Below are 22,470 nucleotides of genomic sequence, written 5' to 3' on the forward strand. Positions count from 1 at the left end.
TTAAAAGTGTAACTTTTTAAAATTATTATTGGTTGAATGAGAATTACAGATGTTTGGACACCATAAAATTAAAGAGTCTACTGTATTGGGAAGAGGTAAACTGAATCCCAAGGATCAAGACTGAATATTTTTGCCCCTTGAAAGTTAGGTCAGTAAGAAAGACCTAAAATATTTACACATTTATATATTATACTGCTTATACAATAACAGTACAAACTGCAAACAAATCATACTGATTTCAGCCAGAGATGTGGATACAGTAGTCTGTTAAAATTTGCAGTTGTTTAAGGTTTAAATCATCTCTACTCCTTATTTGCCAAAGGATGGTACCCTTTAAATATCCAACACTCCTGAAGGTTTCAATAGAAAGCGATTTGTTGTGAGTTTGGTACTTACTACAATTCTCTGAACTAAGCATTATATGTTGATTATGGTTAGTGTTAAATATTTTACACATCTGTAACAAATCTACTTGTATTACAATAGACTGGATCTGACCAAGTCCAAAACACATTTAATATATAAGCCATAAAGAGGTGCATTCTAAAGGGTTCTGATGATGGTATATAATACTCAGAATTGCTGGGGTTTTGGACTCCATACACCATCCTGAATATGAACAAAACAACAGTATCCTTGAACAATAAAACACTTCATGTTTTTACAGACTACTACTACCTGTACATACTTGTAATCATTAGGCTGCCCATGGACCTTGATTAGAGCATCAACTTGGAAATCGATGTCGCCCCTTTCAAAGTGGTGGGTTGTATCTGCTACCAACTCATATTTTCCACCAGGCTTCACCTCTAAATTAGTAATGAACTTGGACTTATCAGGAGATGTAACTTCACGCTTTGTTACAAATTCTATGCTGCTATCAAGAACCTTGGCCTGGAAAGAACACAAGTTATATATTTGTACAGATGACATTTGTATTTCTTTATTACAATATAAAGATGCATCCTGTAGTCAAGAAATTCTAATTAACAAACTTAATTTTAATTGATATTAACATTTTTACCATCACTGATGTAAAATAAAGACTTTCTAACATTAATATCATATTGTGTAGCTAGAAATTAAACAGTGTTGCAAGAATCTTGTCATCTACCATTTATATTGTGACATGAGGGCTCAAAGCCAGAAGAAATGGTCATTGTTAGGTAATGGCTCTGTAAACATGTTTCCACAGAAACCAAATCACGTGATCTTAACAATGGATATGCACGCAACAATAGACAAAATGCTAAGCATCCATTTTTGAATAGTGTAGTTTCCAACCCTTCACGCAAGAAACTACTGAATTTACTGCATATAAATGAGTTTGAAATTTCAGCATCACAATGTCCCACTCATTATTCTCCTATGCGAAATGGTGACATGCTTGATATTGTTGTGCACAAGAATGTCCGACTGTCAGTAGTCATTGTCTCTGACATTCTGGACTCAGATAACCTACCAAAAATTTTCCACTTGCTGGGTCATATTAGAACTAGGAATCTTTCAGACCTGGTTGACAAATTCACAGATGGGGAGCAGTTCCAAAGCTTGGCCTCTGAAATAATTTCATCCAGAATCCAAATTAACTTGGAGGAAGAAGCCAATAAAGAGGCCTGTGACTTTAATGTCTCTATAGATTCAGTGTACAGGCTATCAACAAGCAAAATGTCACTCTCAGACCTTAATAAGGACATACCTGGTCTGAAAAATTTGCTGAACATAAGCAGAGGTTAAGGAAACTGTGGCAAGGAAGCTGGGATCCAGCATGTAATATGACACTCAACTGGGTAGTCAAAACCATCAGACAAATGACCCAGAGAAAGGTACTAGAACGGTGAGAAACAAAAGTAGGGAACTGTGAGGCCACACCAAGCTGTGTGGCTTATTGTGAAATTCCTTACGAAGAGGGATGGACCAAAGACACCATCCACTGTTCATGGATCTTTAGGAATAACATTATCACCCGAATGAGAAAGCCAACATAACTGTGGGTTGTTTAGAAAACCAGTTCACATCTCATGACCAGTGTGATGAAAACCATGAGTGATGAGTGGAGACTAGAGCCCAAGCTCCGCTTACATCTGTAGATGAGACATTAAGGTTGTAAAACATACAGAAATTAGCAAACACATTGAAATTGAGAAAGGCTTGTGGACTTCATGGTATTCCAAATGAATGACTCAAGCATTTTCCAAGAAGACCACTGGTACATCAGCTGTCTTGGGCTGTCTAATTTTCCAAAGCCTTAAAAAGAAGCAAAAGTTGTATGTTACCAAAACCCAGTTAGGACCCAAAATTCCCTCAAAGTTTACGTTTGAACAGCTTCTTGTTCACAACAGGCAAGCTATTCGATAAAGTTATGCTGAAAATAGTCCAAAGGCACACTGAAGAAAGAGGCTTGCTTAATGCAAGCTGCAGTGTTCTTGGATATTTAAAAGCCTTTTATACAACTCGGCACCTTGGCTTCTAACTGAAACACATAATATCCCACAATAATTTGCCAGATTTCAGATGGTTAGTGACTGGGTTATTTTGAGTGAAAAATGTTATATCAACATGGGTCTGATTCTCAGCCACTGAACAACTATGGTTGAAAATTAAGAAAACAAAAGAAATTATCAGTGATTGAGAAAAATAATTTTATTTTAGTTTCTTATCACCTATTTCATTAGCTACCTTTGTTACTTGCTGTTCAGAATGATTTGCTGTATTGTCTATGAACAACCCTGGTCATTTTAGAACAACACTTGTTTATCACGTATATCTCAGAATTGTTCCTTATGTGATCAACAGCATCCATCATTTGTCACAAGATTTCACCTCTTACCTGTGATTTCTCTTGATAAATCCAATCCTTCACATATCCCAAAGGGAAAAAGTCAAGAGGAGTGAGGTCTGGTGAACAGTGATAGCAGTCCTCTGATCTTCCATGACCAGTACAATGATATCCAAGCAGTAATTCAAGCATTCTGTTACTTGTCAAGTAAAATGTGATTAAATGCCATTGTACTGTAATCACATTTTCAATCTGGCCTCAAAATGAACAAAAGAACTGGTAGCTCTTCATTCCATTGTAATATACAAGTAAGCTTGTGAATAAATAACGCAGGAGGTAATTTCAAATGGCAGCTAGCACAAGTAATTAGTGAAATAAATTCCTCTATAGGTGAGAAACTAACCAGATAAAACTGTGTTACTCAGTCAGTGACTGTCTTCATGTTTCCTCTATTTTCAACAACAGCTCCGTAATGAGTGAGAATTAGACCCATGTTAATATGATATATATATACATACACACAGAGACAAACAGACAAAGAGAGGGACAGATGAATGAACAGACCGAAACGCATGCAGTCAAACATACAGACAAATACACTAATCCATATTATCTTATATTTTGTTGACAGTTTATAACCTACCCAGTAACATTAGTCTTGTAGGAGCAAAGGAAATCATACAAACTAATCATTTTCTAGATCCAATAGTTGCATGATGTGGAAACCACATGCAGTGAAAATTATAATCACTTACAGAAACAGGTCAGTGTTAATAAATACTGAAAGGAAACACAGGAAATTAAACAAAAAAGTACATTTTCATAAATTATTATTTTCCAGGTTTCATTTATGAACATTGTTACTTAATCAGTACATCAGAATGTGTTATGTACATGCCTGCTAACAACAAGCCATCATTGGTAAACCCTATACTTCAAGAAACTCAATAACATAAATCATCACAATGAAAATGAAATCCTGGGTCAATATGATGTACACCAAAACATTCCTATAATATCTCTCCTTATAGAAACGCTGGAAAATCTGCACTTTTAAATTTCACTTTAGAGAAGTTTTACTGCACACAGTTCTACATACCTTGAAACCACCCTGGATATCTCAGCAGGTAAATGGATTATTGCATTGTAATTCAGTTATTTTTTGCTAAGACTTGCAACTCACATGTGATCAGTGTCACATCTTAACTACTGCATAACAAAGAAGTGTGTGCTTTTGTTACTGAAGATGAAGTAGAGCGTAACACATACAGTGTTTACTGATGGGACCTATATTTGGAAGAAATCTTTAAAAAAGATCTGTAGAACGTTTAGAAGAAATTTGCCAGTATTTCATTTCCTTAAAAAATAACAACGCATCCAAGAGTGAACAGATATGGAACAGAAGTTTTTTGTTAGAGAAGAAGCAGAATCAAACACGTTCTTACAGGAAAAACAGTAGGTAAAACCCAAGCTTGTTTTGAGGCATCCCATGAAAATCTTTAAGACGTTATATAAATACACCAATATATAAGATTATCCAAATGCTAGAACACAAAGCTGCTTCATTTAAAGGTACATAAATTTGATCTCATGCAAAACTTCATATAGCAGAATCCATAGTGAGAGTTCAGTTTTAACTAACATTTTGAGACCATAATTAGTGATGGTCTCAGTGGGAATCAAACCTGCGACCTTACGACTTGTATCACAGTGCCTCAACTAACTATGCTACAACATCCCCCGCCCCCAATATAACATGCAGTGAGTTATATCACAGGATTTATAACGTTAATGTGGACTGTAATAGCACAGTCTGGGATAGATCAGTGTATTACAAAATTTTGTGTCATGCCAGCTCAATCCTCAGTTAATGACCAAATTAGTAAGTGATCTGTTCATTCAGCATTGTTTAGCTTTATATGTGCTAAAATTTGGAGAACTTTTACAGGCAGCAATAATGCTGCTACACTCACTTTAAGCTAATACAGTGATTGAACTCACCTTGTTATTTGGATGCACACTCACAACAATGAGTTACATTCATCAAGATAGTTCTCATTACCAGATAAGTAATCAGAGAGACAAATGAAGACAGAAGCTATAAAAGGGACACAGCCAATTATTGTCTGGTTGCTGACCTAAGCTGAGCTGATCTGAGCTGATCTGAGCTGACTGATGATTCTTTAATGTAGTAAAGGAATATGTAAGATTTGAGGCTTTCACGGCCAAATCCCAGAAGACTGCTTTCTTCATAGTAAAGGAATATTTTATAAGGAAGTGTAGGAAGCAATTATGGACCATTTCACAGGGTAAGTCAATTAAAAGTGATCAGCAGGGGATCATTTTTGTTCTTTTGTGCATATGTAATAATAATGTCACAGGACAACTGCCCATTGTATTCTACCTTAACTTCAGGGAGAGGGTAAATAAAAATGCCACACTGATCATGGTAACCTAAGAACCACTTCACAAATCTCACATGTCCAGAGACCGGTGGAGTAGGCAAGCTTTTCCTGTGAGGCTGCTACCAAGGGACAAATTCAAGGGTTGATTCTAAACCAGGTGGTGGCCGTTACCAAAGTAGATAAGGATAAGCACCCCATTGAGAGGTTCATGGGTGTTGTGGGTCAAGAGATTCATTCCTGATTCAATACTAAACTTATACCTTGGTGGTAGCAACTGCTACAGAGGAATTATTGTTCTGTGTGGTATGAGGTTGATTTCAACCAGGCTGCAGCCAGAGCTATGCTGGATTGATAGCAGCATGAGGGACTGGATTACATGATCTAAACATACAGTCATTATAAGGTTTGCAGCAGTTGGACTGGGGGGATATAATCTGTGCTACATTATCAACTTTCCTTCTTTTCTTCAAAGTCAAAGAATATCACGGATATTGCCAGCTAATCAAATCAAATTACATACTATCACAGTGGGGTTTCATGACAAATAGAGCAGTCTATATAATTATTAATGAAGAACCTTTATCCTATGCATTGTACTTTTTGTGTGAGCAATTTCACTTTTTCAGATACTGCCAGACTATATAAACATAGTAGCCCTATTTGGAAACTAATTTTATGGCTTTCCAGCATGCCCCTGCATGAAATTTGCTTATTCATTTCAGTCAAGAGCTCTGGTGGCAGATATATGGAATTAAAGGTAAAATTGTCTGAGGTGAGAAAAATATATCCCACATATCTTCAAGTTATACCATGGTTCAGAATAGCTGTGACTGAAATGAATGAATGAATGAATGAACATTAATATTACGTACCTCAAATTCCACTTCATAGTCGCCTGCTTTATGGATCCCTGTCTTTGCAGTCAGCTCAGACTCAAACTTGTGTTTCTCATAACTCGCTTCAATATCAATATGAAGGCTCTTGCGAGTTGCTACACCATCAAACTTCCCAACAATACCAAGTAAAGGATAAGTAACTGCAAGATAAGATGTGAAAAATCAATGCATTCAAGTGAAAACACAACTGGAACATATTCCTCTGTTTTGTAAGTTTGGTAGGTTATATTTAGTTTGCTAAGAGAATGATATTAAATTAAATAAGACTTTGTGGTTTGACAAGAAATTTCTATACTTTGGTACTATATTAAATGCTTCCTTATGGAATGAATAAAAAAATTTCAGAGAAAATTTCCATGTCAGCTAAATATTATTTATAATTAGGCAACTGGGCATAAAATTTCAGGGTTCTAATCAATTTATATGTGACTGATTATGCAGCTTCTTAAGTGTCTGTGTCTTCCTACTTAATAAACATGTTCTTAGGAATTCCAATTTTAATTTAATTTATATCCTTTTGCTACAACCTTATGAAGTCCAGTTTTATTCATGTCAAGGTTTGGACGGATACAAACAACTATGTAGCAAGTGTCAAACAAGCTACATCATCAGCTCCACTGAGTTAATGACACAGAGGGAAAGAGACAGACTGACTTCCTGCTATTACAGAAACTCATGATACACAATTGCAAGAAATAAAAAAACTAAGTCATCTGCTTGTTGTTTATGGTTTCTGCCTCCAGGACCATCATAACACCTACGTGCTTGGACAGGTTGAAGATAGGGCCACCAAAACTTTCAGATGGGAGAACAAACTGTGTAGGATGGGATGATAGTGAAAATGGTGATGATGATAATGATGACGATGATTATGATTATGATTGTCAGTAGAGGGACTGAAGTCACGGTGCAGGTGTGTTATTAACAGCATATGTAAAGTTGAGAATAAGTATTGTAGTGTGTTACCTGGTAACCTACTTCTGTCTCCTAACACAATGAATAATTTCATGTGGGTCTCGGATTCAGTGATTATCTATTTGAAACACTCTTATCCACACTTACAAGTACTATTATGATCACCTATCACGTCCTCTTGACGTTTCTTCAGCACTATCACAATTCTCAGTGAGGCATCTGCTGATCTGCTCAGTGACTGCTAAAGCCCAACTCTTCTCTTCGAAGGCTGGAAATCGACTGCTAATGCTCAACTAACTCTTGCAAATGCTAGACTTCAACTGAACTCCTTAGGCATTCCAGTTACTCTTATAAACCGTCAGTCAGACAGTGTACAGTGACCTCACTTCACTGTTGTGTAATCGCCGTGTTTACAGAGGCATTGCTGGGCAATGCTGCCTAGAGATGTTTACCGCAATGCTGCGTAGCAACCAGCGCGCTTCAGCTCGGCTTGGCACGGCACGGCATGGACAAACACCGCTTTCCTTACTGTTCCGTAACCTCATTCCATATGCCATTTCCCAACAACGGTTTGACATGTCACAGTATTATAGGTGAGAGACAGGGAAGTTATAAAGAAGAATCTACCCTAGAACTGACTGGTATGGAACCCCCAGTACATTTTGCCTTATTCCTAAGCCATCATATCTCAGAGTTGGTAGTCCCATCAGCTGAAACATTACAGCCAGCTTCTCTGAAATCCATCCTAAACAAATGGTAGTCAACTTTGGAGGGATGAGACCACAACCCCATTACACAATACTCAATACCTGTTTTGGGAGTTTGTTGACATATGATTTCTTGCAGAAAAAGTGACATTTCAGTCATGCGTTGTTAATTGCCATATCCCCTGGCCAAATTTTTCTTCAGCCCACTCAATGAAGTTTTCCTGACTTAAACATAACATAGTTTAAATGGTTAAGAGCAGAGTGTTGTAGCTTTTCCCACAATGTTACCCATATCCATCAATTGTCTATATTTAGTAGATTAACATAAATTTAAATTCATGATAATATGACGAAGTGTGTCAACTAACCAACTAACTCCATGGTGTTCAAGCCTACTTGAAAAGCTAATATTCACCCAGCTGCTCAAAAAATTCTCAGAACTTTACAAACACAAAGGTTCACTACCGTGTTCACAGGAGTATGCACTGGTTCATATCCTGAGCCAAATGAATCCAGTCCACACCCTACCATTCCCATTCTTTGGGATCCATTTTAATATTATTATCCCATCTTTGTCTAGGTTCTCCATGTCAACTCTTTCCTTTAGAATTCCATATGAAAACTATGTATGGGCTCCTCTTCTACCAAGTATTCCCAAAATGAAATCTGCTCTTAATGTCTTCATGAACATAATTTTTATATAATAGCATCATTCCAAAATTTGCCATGTTTTCAAAGTATCCATTAGCTATCTTTAGCTCATGATTTTGGTCAGCATTGTCATAACGAGATATTAACATATACTTCCTTTCCTCTGCATTCACCTCCAGATCAACCTACTTACTAGCACCTAATAAAGTTTCTGTCTGAAGAGCAGTATTTTATTGAAATCTCAAATGAGTTCGCACCTTTGGAAAACTTAAGACACTGAGGTGAATATTAATACAGGTTGGGAACCTATTAGATAGAATATCAAAATTTTGGCCAAAGAGAATCAAGGTTATTATGGATTGAAGAAGCATAAGCCATGGTTTGACAAAGGATGCTCAAATTATTAGATTAAAGGAAACAAGCAAAATTGCAGTGGCTACAAGTTCCAAGCAAAATAAATGGGTATAATGTGAACAACGTAAGACGTGAAGCCCACAAGCATTTCAGGGGGGGGGGGAAAGGGGAATATCTAAGACAAAATTAATGAGCTTTCAACGAACAGTAAGAACAAGAACATTAGACACATGTATAAAGGACTAAATGAATATAAGAAGGGTTACTATCCTAGCAATGACATAATCAAGGGTAAGAACGGTGATCTGCTTGCAGATTCCCTTAATATTTGCAATAGGCAGAATAAATACTTCTCTCAATTATTGAATGTACACAATATCAGTGATGTCAGGCAGATAGAAATACATACAGCTGAGTCGTTAGTACCTGATACTAGTCCTTTCGAAGTTGAAACTGCTATTGCAAAGTTGAAAAGGCATAAATTGCCAGGTAGTGATCAAATTCCAGAAGAACTGATTCAAGCAGAAGGTGAAACATTATGGTCTGAGATCCATAAACTCATTAATTCTATTTGGAATAAGGAAGAATTGCCTGATCAGTGAAAGCAGTATATCATTTCACCAATTACAAGAAGGATGATAAAAGTGAATGTAGTAATTATCATGCATGGGATATTACTGCTATAAACTTCATACAAAATTTTATCTAATATTATTCTCTCAAGGCTAAGTCCATATTTAGATGAAATTATTGAGGATCATCAGTGTGGGTTTTGACATAACTGAACAACTACTGACAAGATCTTTTGCATTTTTCTGATATGGGAGAAAAAATGGGAGTACAATGAGATAGTACATCAGCTATTCATAGACTTCATGAAAGCCTGTGATTCAGTCAGGAGGGCAGTATTGTACAATATTCTGATAGAGTTTAGGGTACCCATGAAACTAGTTAGGCTGATTAAATGTGTTTAAATGAAAATTATAGTATAGTCCGTGTAGGTAAATATTTGTCTGATAATTTTCCTATCCAGAATGGTCTAAAACAAGGAGATGCTTTATTGCCACTGTTTTTCAATTTTGCTTTATAATATGCCACTATGAAGGCCCAGAAAATCTGGGTGGGACTAAAATTAAATGGGACACATCAGCTGCTGGTCTACGCTGGTGATAGGAATCTACTGGGTGATAATACAGATACCATGAATGTTGTGTGCAACATCCACTACAAGAGAGGACAACACCATATGCTGATGGAGAGAATGGCGTACAAACAAGGGGCAAAATATAACCACAACAACAGGCTTACATATAGAAAAAACAGGCCACTACAATATAAACAAATTGTTCAATTCTTGAGAATAAATCTCTCCATACATTAACTGAGAATTAATAGAGATATTAACACTCACCTTCATTCTTGGTAGAGAATTCAAAACTGTCAATATGGTCATAATGGTAGTGGGCCTGCTGGTGGAGTGTAACACGTGCTTTATCACTCTCAGCATCTATTCCGTGGACCACAACCAAGGAATTTTCCAGCTAACAGAGAAAGTAAATTGGATTATAAGTAAATAGGTAACACATGGGAAACATAATCGTTTTCTGAAAGCATTAAACAATGTTAAGAAGATAACTCACAACTGAGTGTGACATATTGGCTGTTAGCTATTAAAACTATTTCTAAAATTGTCCAACAGCAGAAAAAGAAAAATAGAGGCTAGCTCTGTGAACATTTAATTAACTCCTCAAATAACATTTTTTCTTGGAAAACTATAACTCATCTGCTCAAGTAATTACCCACCTTTTCTGGAACCCAAAGCTTCATTACCATGTTGAGAGCATCCTATACCTGGATCTACAGTAAGCAGTTGAATTCAATATATACCTTCATAATCTATTTCTTTAAAAATATATTTTAATATTATCATCCCATCTACTTTATATCTCACAAGTGGCCTCTTCATTTCAGGACTTCTTATTAGAATTTCTCATTTTGACCCGCGTGACACATTCATTTCCTTTCTTGATTTGGTTACTCTGATTATATCTCTGCATAGCACAATTAATAATGCTTTTCACTCTGAAACTTTCTCCAAATTCTTGTTTTTTTTTCTTTTAAGTCTACAAAACCTCCCTCAGCACTATGTCCTGGAACACTGTTGGTACATATTCTTCACTAAAGATGAGAAACAAAGTTTTAGCTTCATATAAAATAATAGGTAAAATTAAAGTTTTTATATTTTAGATTAATAGATAAAAGATGGTAACATAAAAGTAACTGCAACTGAATGGGAGCAAGAATTGTCAAATTCAATCTGCAGTTCATTAAATTTCATTTGTTGTTGCCTTTCCTAAACATTCACCTTTAGAAAAGTTTTCAAAGGATTTATTAACAGTCTTTACTTTTACCCAGTCCTATATACAGAGTATACTGACAGCATTATTAAATAATTCACAGATATACACTTAACTTTCCATGTGTTAATTTCCAGAAGAATTTCATTACTAGCATCTCATACATGTTTTGATATATCAATAACAGTCTCTAATATTTTATTTTGAAAAATGACAGATTTTCAACATTCATTATCACAGTGCTTTTAGAATATTACTGGTCACTGGTTGTTACTATAACATTAGATCACAAAACTCATGTATTATTTCCATTGCTTACTTTAAACATAATGAATTTGTTCTACTATCAGTTATTTTAAACACAGAAACACACCAATATCTCCTCCACAACAAGCAAATTAGGACTTCTTTGTAACTTAAATTAAGAAACTTGTTATCAAATATGCATTCCCACTCACATTGTTTCTATCTCTCTTGTAGTCCCAGATGAGGTTGACTCCAAAATCTGGATACTGTGATGGATGAAGCAGAAGGTTTGCATGAAAGCTTGAGGGTGACCGTCTCTTGAAGCCTGACTTCAGAATCACATATTGTTGATCATATGTTACCTTAAGGTCAGTGTCGAAGGAAGTGCCTGTTTCTGCACTAAGAGTACCATCTAATTTGAACCGAGCTGTAGGAAACAATTTGTTTTATGTGTGTCAAACATTATACAAGAACAAACTAAAACTATTTGTACATTTTATAAGGGTTTTAACATCTTCATTAATTTCAGAATGCTTTGTTGAACATAGTCTGTGCTCCAGAGAAACTATAAGTTTTGTGTGTGTATAAAGTTGTACATACCAGCAGGAAATTTGAAGACCACGTTATTGAAAGTGTACTTCCTTGAAATTCATTATTTGTCCACAGTTACAGAGCCTAAACAGAAAAATAAATAATTTAGGTACTGTAATAAACAGTCATTAGACAAACTGAAGTTTGAAAATAAATGAAATAATATGAGACCGGAGAAAGTTGCATAATGAGGAACTTAATAAATTTTACTCCTGCCAAATATTATCAAAATGATAAAACTGAGGGTAATGAGATGGGCAAGGGATGTAGCACACACTGGAGAAAGGTGTGTACAAAATTTTGGTAGGAAATGTGGAAGAAAAGAGACCATTAGGAAAACCTGGACCAGTATGAGAAGATAGTATTAAAATGAATCTCAGACTATTATTTGTATTATACTGTTTGAGACAAATGGGACACCAGTCCTTATGGAACCCACTTCTGTTTAACCTGTCCAAGAATCACTAGAGATTGAGAATCACTAGACTGGTATATAGAATATGTTGTAGATAATCCTAAGACCATTTTGATGGAATAATTATTCATTCTATGAATTAAATTAAAACAAATTTCTCAAACATCTGTTTCACTAAGTTTTTATAATTCTACACTATCTTACCATCAACACTATAATCTTGTGTGAGTTTCTCCGGCCGTCCCTTTGCACCTTTTAGTTCAACAAGGCTGCCCCTTTGTTTTGGTATCTTATACTCCAGCAGAGGGTGGTAAGTGGCGTGACTTGGATCACCAGTCACAGATGCTCCCAGTTTTACAGAATATTCATCAGCATCATTCAGCAGCTTAGCCAAGAGTGAAAGTTCTTTATCTGAGTCAGTGAAAGCCACTGAAAGTGACAACATATGTCAGTAATTCTGTATATTTTAAGCCACAGATTAAAGCCTGCCATAATACACCAATACAATAGTTACCCTTGCATATCAGGCAACCAAACAACATTTGTTAAGTCTGGAATATTGGGTGCATGGGAATAAAGATCAGTAATTATAATCATAAATTCAAACACTTCCAACTATAAGAAAATATTTTTTACAAAAATGTGAATACAAAATACTGAAGTGACAATAATTTATGTAACATAACACTGTATCTTGTTCATTATTATGATATGGCAGCATAGAGTTATCAATATTCTGTTGCAATAAAATTAATAAAAATATGAAACAAATAAAAGATTTAAATATTTAAATATTTTGAAATATATAATAACTGTTAATGTCAAACAGTAAATATTTTAGTAAATTTTTACACTTTATATTTAAACAATGATATCAAACGTGGGATTTACTATAGTTACTTCATGATAATGTAACATCTACAGGGATCATTTATCATTGAATGGTATATGAGCATAATTGCTGAAGCTGAATTTTTAAGACAATCTGTAGAATCAGAAGCCTATTAAAATTTACTATTCAGACATGATCATGAGGGGCTCAATAAGACTATGAAAAAACTCATTAAGTGTGACTGATTATAAAGTATAAGTAACATTATTAATGGCAAGCTAAATCTCTTTGTCCAATTATAAGAGCTGTACCATTGCCAGCACACATTATTACCGAGTTATCACATAAAATGTATTCTAAAATCATACTTGATAAAAGTCAAATGGCTCCTATCCATTACATTTATTTGCATGAAGGGAGCTTTGGATGAAAACATTACCACAGGCTGTGCAAAATTCTAATCTTTAATGTCATAAAATATAGACTATGGAAAGACAGACTGATATTTTATATAACTATAAAATCAAGATGGATACAAGTTACCTGAGCTGTATTTATATATGTTATGTGTGTAGCCAGATATAAGTCATGAATTTATGTTACTCTGCAATATAATAAAAAAATATTGGAGAACCTTGGTTTCCAAGATTAACATTGAAAATGGTGTCATTTGGCATGTAACTTCGTTTGGGTACAATATTACAATCATCTTCTTCTAACCGCTTCCTTTCCCTGTACACCCTCGTATATGCAACATGACTATTACCAACGGACATCTTATCAGTATGCGACATAATATGCTGGCACCTTGCATATAGTTGCATATAGAATTGTGACATGACGTCTGAAAGCTGCAGTCTGACTATCTGCAGGCAAGGCTTCACTGAGCACATTGCCAAGGTAATGAGGTAACAATAGAATTTTGGTTACTTAGTAGCGAAGGTGTAAATAATTATGACAACGGAGAAATCAACTGTTCAACTTGGTGTCTTCTATTTGGTATGCCAGATCCTACTTCAGGGACAGAAATGAATGATAGAATATGAGATAAGACAAAATACGAGAGAAGACAGAAGACAAACAGAAGTCAGATGAAGAAGTCAGAAGACTAAGATCTAAAAGTTTGCGATGATGGCACATTGCTACAAGTATTATGTTTTTGGACATTATCCATCATTCTGTCTATTTTCTAAAAACCTTAATGTTTATTTTTCAAAGTACAATATTTCAGAGACTGGAATCTGTCCCTGTCCTCAGGTAAAACCCACTCAGTTGGGTCCAATAGAAAGAGCTAGTCCCTAGGGACAGGATGTTTTGTAGAAAATAGACAGGATGATGGATAATGTCCAAAAACATAATACTTAAAGTCAGAAGAAGTCATAAATGAAGTATTTATTTTATGTGGTGTAGTTACAGTAACCTTCAGAGTGTTATCATTCTTCATAATTATGAAGTGTTACAGTCACAGTAAGATTGTGTTACAACTAACTGTAGTTCAGCCTGGTGAATATCCAATAAATTGAATCATCTAACACAGAAACCATTAATTACTTGTCACGCTACAAGGATATGTGACATTATTGCATCATCCACTAAATAGAGGAATCGAATTAGCCATTATGTGTTACAAACATCTTAACTGAAGATCCTGGCATAAGGAAGGTGTGTGCAAAAATGGTCCCAAAGGACTTGCTCGCATGGCACTGTATGTGAGGTAGCTTTCGGCTAGTAAACAAATAACCATGCTGGAACACCTTCCCTATTCAATGGATCTAGCCTCCAATGACTTTTTTCTGCTCCTGAAGATAAAATAAATATTGAAAGGAAGGCATTTTGATGACAATGATGACATCAGGAGTAATACGATGGCAGTTCTGAAGGCCATTCCACAAAACCAGTTCCAAAATTGTTTTGAAGGGTGGACTAGGGGCTGGCATCGGTGCATAGCTTCCAAAGGGGGGCACTTTGAAGCTGACCACAGTTATATTCAGCAATGAAGTATGTAGCACTTTTACCTCAATGAGTTCATGAACTTTATTGTGAGACCACATAAGTTACAGTAACTGGTCCAAGAATTTGCTTCATAAACCTTGTGAATTTTATTTTATATTTTATTTACATTTTATTTACATACACGGAACCTACAAGTAGTGTGTTACTTTGTCTTAAGGAAGCTGATTTGCATTTTCGTAAGTATACAGTAGGCCTAACCTACAGGGAGTGTGTTATTTTATATTTTAAGGAAGTCGATTTGTATTTTCACAAGTGTTATTTATATCTTACACAAGTTGTTTGTATTTTCGTAAGTGTACAGTAGGCCTAACCTACAAGAAGTGTGTTATTTTATATCTTTAGTAAGTAGATTTGTACTATTGCAAGTGTACCAGTGGGCCTAACCTAAAATAAGTGTATCATTGTATATAGTGGGCCTTAAAAGATTTGTGCCAGCATATACTCTTGTAAGTTCTAATCACAAATTAGACTCTTCAGTTAGTACTGAATTATAAGTTAACATAAGTGGTAATAATGACCACAAGGGGTAATGACTTATCAGGTAAATGTGGGGCCTGCAGAAGGAAGGTTAGCCAGGGGACAGGATGTGAGGACTGTGGCCTGTGGTTTCATTGGGAGTGTTCTGGCACCAATAGTGATTTGGCCATATTACCTTGGTACTGCAACTCCTGTGTGCAAGCCAAGGTAATAAAGAAACAAGAGGAGACTATCTTGAGTTTGAAAAGGGAGCTGGAACTTGCAAGAACTGAGATTGACCTCTTAAAAGGGGAATTAAATTTAGTAGATAATTGTCCTGAAGAATTTAGGACTGTGTCCAACTCCCGAAGAAAACTTAAAAAAGTTCCTTCTTCACTAGATGTTAAGTTAGCTTTAACCAATCGATTTGAACCTCTAGCTATGCTAGGGCCTCAGACTGATGGTGACGCTATAGATCAGCCTGTGTTAGAGGCTAAGCCTAAGCGTAAGATTCTAGTGCTGGGTAGCAGTCATGGTAGGGGTATCGGGCAGAGGCTACAGAAAGCAATGGGAGATGCATATGCTGTGACCAGCATATTCAAGCCCAATGCTGATCTGAGCAATGTCACTGGGGACATTGGAAAATTGTGCAAAGGTTTTAGTAAGGAAGATCAGGTAGTTATAGTTGGGGGGCCAGGTAACAGTTTGGAGAGAAACCTCAATTATCAAATTGAGAAAGATTTAAGTGACATTGCCCAGAAAACTAGTCACACCAATGTGAGGTTTGTTGGTCTTTTCTGGCGACATGACAAGCCATGGATTAACAGGTGTGTAAGGGAGATTAATCTTCGGCTTGAGCGTTCGCTTGTGGAGGTCGGCGCGGCCCACATTGATGCGATTGATGTCTCTTCAATATTGAGGAGCGAACATACTGTCCATGGTTTGCATCTTAATCCTCGAGGCAAGGACAAGCTGACGCGACTCATTGCAGAGAGCATTAAGGGCAGACACATTCCAGTTGTCATGGGTGTTCAGAATCATTTTTTAGGATAAAGAGTGCAAGTAAAGTTTATCAAGTAAAAGAAATTGCAAAAGAAACTAATCTTTCAGACAATAATGTTAGTGAACCAATAGAAATCGGAAAAGGTAATTGCAGTCTACTAAATTCAGTGAATAATAAAGTACTAAGAATATTCCATCAGAATATAAGAGGATTGAGAAACAAAACAAATGAACTAATAAGCTCCATGAATTCAAATCTTCCACACATACTGTGCCTTACTGAACATCACATGAAACAGCTGGAATTAGAACATCTTCACTTAGAAAATTATAATTTAGGTGCTAGATACTGTAGGAAAACACTGGAGAAAGGAGGAGTGAGTATTTTTGTACATGAAAACCTAAAATTTACTAAAATAAATTTAGAAGATTATTGCAAAGACCAGGATCTGGAAGCATGTGCTCTAAAGTTAGACTCTCCTTTTTCTAATATTTGTATACTGACTTTATATAGAGCCCCATCTGGAAACTTCGATCACTTTATAAATAGATTAGAAACCATCCTAAATGTACTGCATAGTTCAAAAGTTGAATTTATAATTTGTGGTGATATAAATATAAACTATCTCATCGACAGTAATAGGAAACTAAATTTAGACTCTTTGTTATCATCTTACAATCTCTCCAGTACTGTTAACTTTCCCACAAGAGTTCAAAATAATTCTAGTTCAGCGATAGATAATATATTCATTGATAACTCAAAATTAAGAGACTATACTGTAGGACCCTTTATAAATGGCTTATCCGATCATGATGCTCAACTCATAGAAATAAATAATATTGACCTTCAGCCCAGTAATCAACAATATCAAACAGTAAGGAAAATCAACAAGCATACGATGGCAGATTTTGTCACAAAATTAAGTAATGAATCATGGGACAATGTATTTGACAGCAATAATATTGATTCTAAATTTAATTGCTTTCTGAACACATACTTGAGGATCTTTTATTCAAGCTTTCCCTTAAAAATAGTCAAAAATGAAAATAAAAACAAATCCACCTGGATAACAATTGGAATAAAAACTTCATGTAAACACAAAAGACAACTATATTTGGCCAGTAGGGACAGTAATGATCCAAGACTAAAAAGTCACTACAAAATGTACTGTAAAATTTTGTCAAAAGTCATTAAAGAAGCCAAACAGAATAACTATAACAGCCAAATTCTAAAATCAAACAATAAAATTAAAACCACCTGGGATATTGTGAAAGTTGAATCAGGAAAGAAATCTGTTAATGAAGACGTACAAAGTTTGAATATTGAAGGGAAGTCCACTAACAATCCACAAGCTATCGCAAGTGCATTTAATGAATATTTCCTTTCATTAGCTGAGAAAACATATTCCAATAACAACAATACTAATAATAATAATAATAATAATAATAATAATAATAATAATAATAATAATCCAATATACTATCTGTCTCGTGCCTTTAACAATTCATTTCCAAATATCAATCTCAAATTCTCAACAAGGAAGGAAATTGAAAACATTATTAAATCCCTTAAGCCCAAAAATTCACATGGATATGATGAAATCTCTACCAAATTACTTAAAGCAAGCTCTGTTTACATCAGTTCACCCTTGAATCATCTATGTAATAAATCTTTATCATCAGGTACTTTTCCTCAACGCTTAAAATACGCTGTAATGAAACCACTTTTTAAAAAAGGAGAGAGAAAATGCATCTCTAATTACAGACCAATATCCATATTGACTTCATTCTCAAAAGTCTTTGAAAAAGTTATGTATAATAGACTACTTGAACACTTAAATTCTAACAACATATTAGTCAAAGAGCAATTTGGATTTAGGAAAGACCTAACAACAGAAAAAGCAACCTATGAACTAACTAACGATATTTTAAGTGCTCTCAATGACAGATTAATTGTGGGAGGGATTTTCTGTGATCTAGCAAAAGCTTTCGATTGTGTTAATCATGATATCTTACTATCGAAATTAAATTTCTATGGAATAACTGGCAAAGCTAATGAATGGATCAAATCATACCTCAAAAACAGGTATCAAAGAGTTGAAATAAATAATAAAAACTCCAGTCATAATGCATTTTCAAACTGGGGAATTATAAAGCACGGTGTTCCACAAGGATCAATTTTAGGTCCCTTACTTTTTCTTCTCTACATAAATGATCTATCTAAAACCATCAACAATAAATCTAAACCAATTCTATATGCAGATGACACTAGTATAATATTTAAGAACTCTAAATTTGAAAACTTTAAAAATGACATAAATATTGTATTTGAAGCCTTAAACAGATGGTTCGAAGCCAATTTACTCTCATTAAATTTTGATAAAACCCATTACATATCATTCACAACTAAAAACAACCACCAAATTGATCTGGACATCAGTTATGCCAACAAATTAATCTGTAAAGTACTTGATACAAAATTCCTTGGAATACATGTAGACAGTACACTGTCTTGGAAAATACATATTGAACAAATTATACCTAAATTAAATGCAGCTTGCTATGCGATGAGATCAATTAAGCCTTTTATGTCACAGGAAACATTGAAGATGGTTTACCATGCCTACTTTCATTCTATTATGAACTATGGATTAATATTTTGGGGGAACTCTTCACATAGTGTAATAATTTTTAAAATACAAAAGAATATAATAAGAATCATTACAGGATGTAGAAGTAGAGATTCATGTAGAGAATTATTTAAGAAATTAAAAATTCTACCGCTTCAATCGCAATACATATTATCGCTTCTCCTATTTGTTGTTTACAACAAAGATAAATTCAAATTAAATTCTGATGTCTATAACATGAATACTAGGCAAAAATATAACTTCCACCTACCCTCATCAACTTTATCAGTATATCAAAAAGGAGTCTACTTTACTGGCATAAAAGTGTTCAACAATCTGCCACAAAGTATTAAAAACTTGGGCAATGATACTAAAAAGTTTAAATCAGAGTTAAAGAATTATCTACATGCTCATTCCTTCTACTCTTTAGATGAATACTTCAATGTAAATAGAGAATGATGTAAAATTAAGTTATATTAATTTTTAAGCTAAAATTGCCTGTACTTATGTATGTAACCTTTTGACATGTTCTGTATCCAAAGGTACTAACCTGCTTAGGATTTATAGAATGTAAATAAATTCAATTCAATTCAATCCATGTTAAATGTGTCATCATAAAGCTAACCTCAGCATTTTCTTATTAAACCTCTCCATATTGAAATTACCATTATAAAGATATTATTTTATTTTATTTCATTCTTCTAGTCTAGAAAATCAAGATTAACAGCCGTGGGAATCCACTGCGCTGATTACATGAAATCCTCTATCCAAAAAATTGGCACTAACTTCGCCAACAAGCGATGGTCATTCAGTCGGTATAGTTTGCTTGTGGACTGAAAGCCATGGAGGTCTTTTTATTCCACTTCTAATTGTCATGTAAACTTACAAATTCCTTTTTTTTTAAATTATGAAAATTATTTAATTGAATTCTTAAGAGATGATAGAACCAATAATATTACACATCAAAGATGTATACAGAGAAGAGGTACCAATATCAGAGTGATATATTTCAGCATTGACAGTGTTAGTATTGGTAAAACTGAGGTAAGACTTACATTCACCAGTCAGATGTTTCCATGGTGAGTTCAACTGTGCCTTAATTCCCAGGAATGGTTGTGATACATGTTCCAGACTCAGGCCAAGTTTTCGGTCTGTTTTCGAGTTGGGTGTTTCTAACAGCAGTTCCAGGGATTTCTTGTGTGGATCTAAGGTATTGAAAACACAATGTTATAAATAAGAGTAAAGAAAATATGTTTATTTCATATTTTTATGCCGAGTTTAGGACATAATAAGTATTAGGGAAGCAAGCACCACATTTTAAGGTATTATCAGCTGGGCAGCTATTATGGCAGCATGTTATTTAAATTATATACATTCCACAAATTTGTCTGCATTACATTACCTGAGAATATGACACATTATGATGGATAAATATATGAGATCTGACCAAAAAATATCCACACTGAATTCATATCTCAGATATATTTCACTTCTTAGGGATGCAGATGCAGTAGACATTTCCTGATATACTCGGCATGTCAAAATGTGCTTACAGTTGATTTCATTGCTTCAGAAATTCATGGTCAGCATTTACAGTCAGGGTATTTCCATCATATCTCAAGTGGAGGAACTATTTTGGAAGAGACTGTGGACCTGTCGTCTGACAGATTACTGATGAATGAATGAATCTCAATTTAATGATGGCAGAAAATGCAGTATAGTGCATGTACATATGTAATGAGGCTAGAAAGGCGGTGTCTTCTACTTAAAAATTCATACAAATAGCATCTGGAAATGCGAAAAGGAGTCAAGTTTGAGACTGCGAGTGGTTCTGTCCTTTTAAAGAGAAGAAAGTGTGTATTAAAATTGACAAACACCCTGGACATCCTTCAACCAGCAGAAACAATGAAACACCAAAGTGAGATCTGAAGTTCTCACTGAATGGTGTATCAATATTAGTCTTTTCTGGGATGTGAAACCATGTTGTCTGGTTCATGGATACCAACATTTGGAGGAACCTTAAATATGGAGGTAGCAGGTTAGTCTGAAATTTTGGTATGCATCTACTAAACCATATGGCATCACAACCCAGAGGACCATAATTTTGATAAACTGATAAGTGAAGTGCATGATTTAGTGGGAGGTGAAGCATACTGATTATTCATGAAAGAGCTAAAGAGGTAAGAATTTCTTAAGGCATAAGCAAGGGCACTTAAAGAGTCTGGAATGAGGAATGTCTCAGGCAAATTCATTCTATACCTGCTGACACAGAAACCGAGAAATAACAGATTCTTGTGATAAAACAGGGGTCCAGTTCACAGCTAACATTAAGCAATAATCATCACAACGGAAATATCTTTCCTAATAACAGTAATGTGTTTTATGGTGCATTGAAACTAAAGTGAGGCTGATTTTCTTTTATTACAAGGGTTTTGTGCATCATGAAAATGGTCCGCAGGGCAGCCTAACTAACACTGTTATTCACAAGTGTTGGTGCTATCTCTATTTCTCAAAAATGAGAACCTACTATCAATAAATTCAACATGAAAGTAGATATGCACATATAGTTCAGACTGTGTGGCATTTTTATTTTTGTTTGTTTTCTGAATTTAGAGAAAAGAACCTTGAGGGGTGAAAGTTTTACGATGTAGAAGTAAGTGAACACAGTGCACTGGATAAACTTCATCCCTATAATGACAGTACCTCAGTTTTCAAATTTTTGATGAGACCTTGCTTGTAATGAGCAAAAATTTATATATCATCCCTTCTTCAATAGGCTTCCCACAATAAAAAATAATGCAGCATAGCATATGTTACATCTGTATTTGGTTACATTCAAATGATTGTTAAGGTTAGCATAGCTATGTCTCATAAGATTTTCCATCTTCAAAAATAGACACACCGTTTCAGTTTCCTGCTGATGGTGCATTATTACATTTATAAAATTCAAATTACTCTCCTGACGAAGTCTATCATCACAGTCTGACACAATGAAGTATTTTTAAAATAATTATGAAATGCAACAATTTTATAAAGCACTTACGCAAATGACATGATTGTGTAATATAGCACACTTTAAATTCAAAAGTTCCATAAGATAATCTATGCGGATTAATAATTATTTCAATTACTTTTCTGTTATCTCAAATTATGTACTAGCTATTTACAAACATGCTTCCATTGTTCACTTTTCATCCTCTTAAAAAGAGTTACTTGACATT

The 22,470-nt window shown here is 34.8% G+C and overlaps 1 protein-coding gene and 1 long non-coding RNA gene across 2 annotated transcripts in view; one reads left to right on the forward strand and one right to left on the reverse strand.

Moving 5' to 3' along the window:
* The window catches only part of LOC111866503 (apolipophorins), a gene marked incomplete at its 5' end in the record, with an annotated part of 136,840 nt that overhangs the window by 69,492 nt on the left and 44,878 nt on the right, over positions 1 to 22,470 (reverse strand). The window contains 7 exon segments of the mRNA XM_023855502.2: positions 689 to 894; positions 6,057 to 6,220; positions 10,119 to 10,248; positions 11,523 to 11,737; positions 11,911 to 11,985; positions 12,521 to 12,745; positions 20,305 to 20,454. Of these exon segments, the coding sequence (XP_023711270.2) occupies positions 689 to 894; positions 6,057 to 6,220; positions 10,119 to 10,248; positions 11,523 to 11,737; positions 11,911 to 11,985; positions 12,521 to 12,745; positions 20,305 to 20,454 (1,165 nt within the window).
* On the forward strand, positions 15,451 to 16,277 carry LOC111866504. Its single transcript, XR_002843160.2, has 2 exons — positions 15,451 to 15,607; positions 15,703 to 16,277. It is a non-coding gene; the product is annotated as an uncharacterized LOC111866504 (long non-coding RNA).

Source organism: Cryptotermes secundus, unplaced genomic scaffold (assembly GCF_002891405.2).
Source record: "Cryptotermes secundus unplaced genomic scaffold, Csec_1.0 scaffold401, whole genome shotgun sequence".
NCBI lineage: Eukaryota > Metazoa > Arthropoda > Insecta > Blattodea > Kalotermitidae > Cryptotermes > Cryptotermes secundus.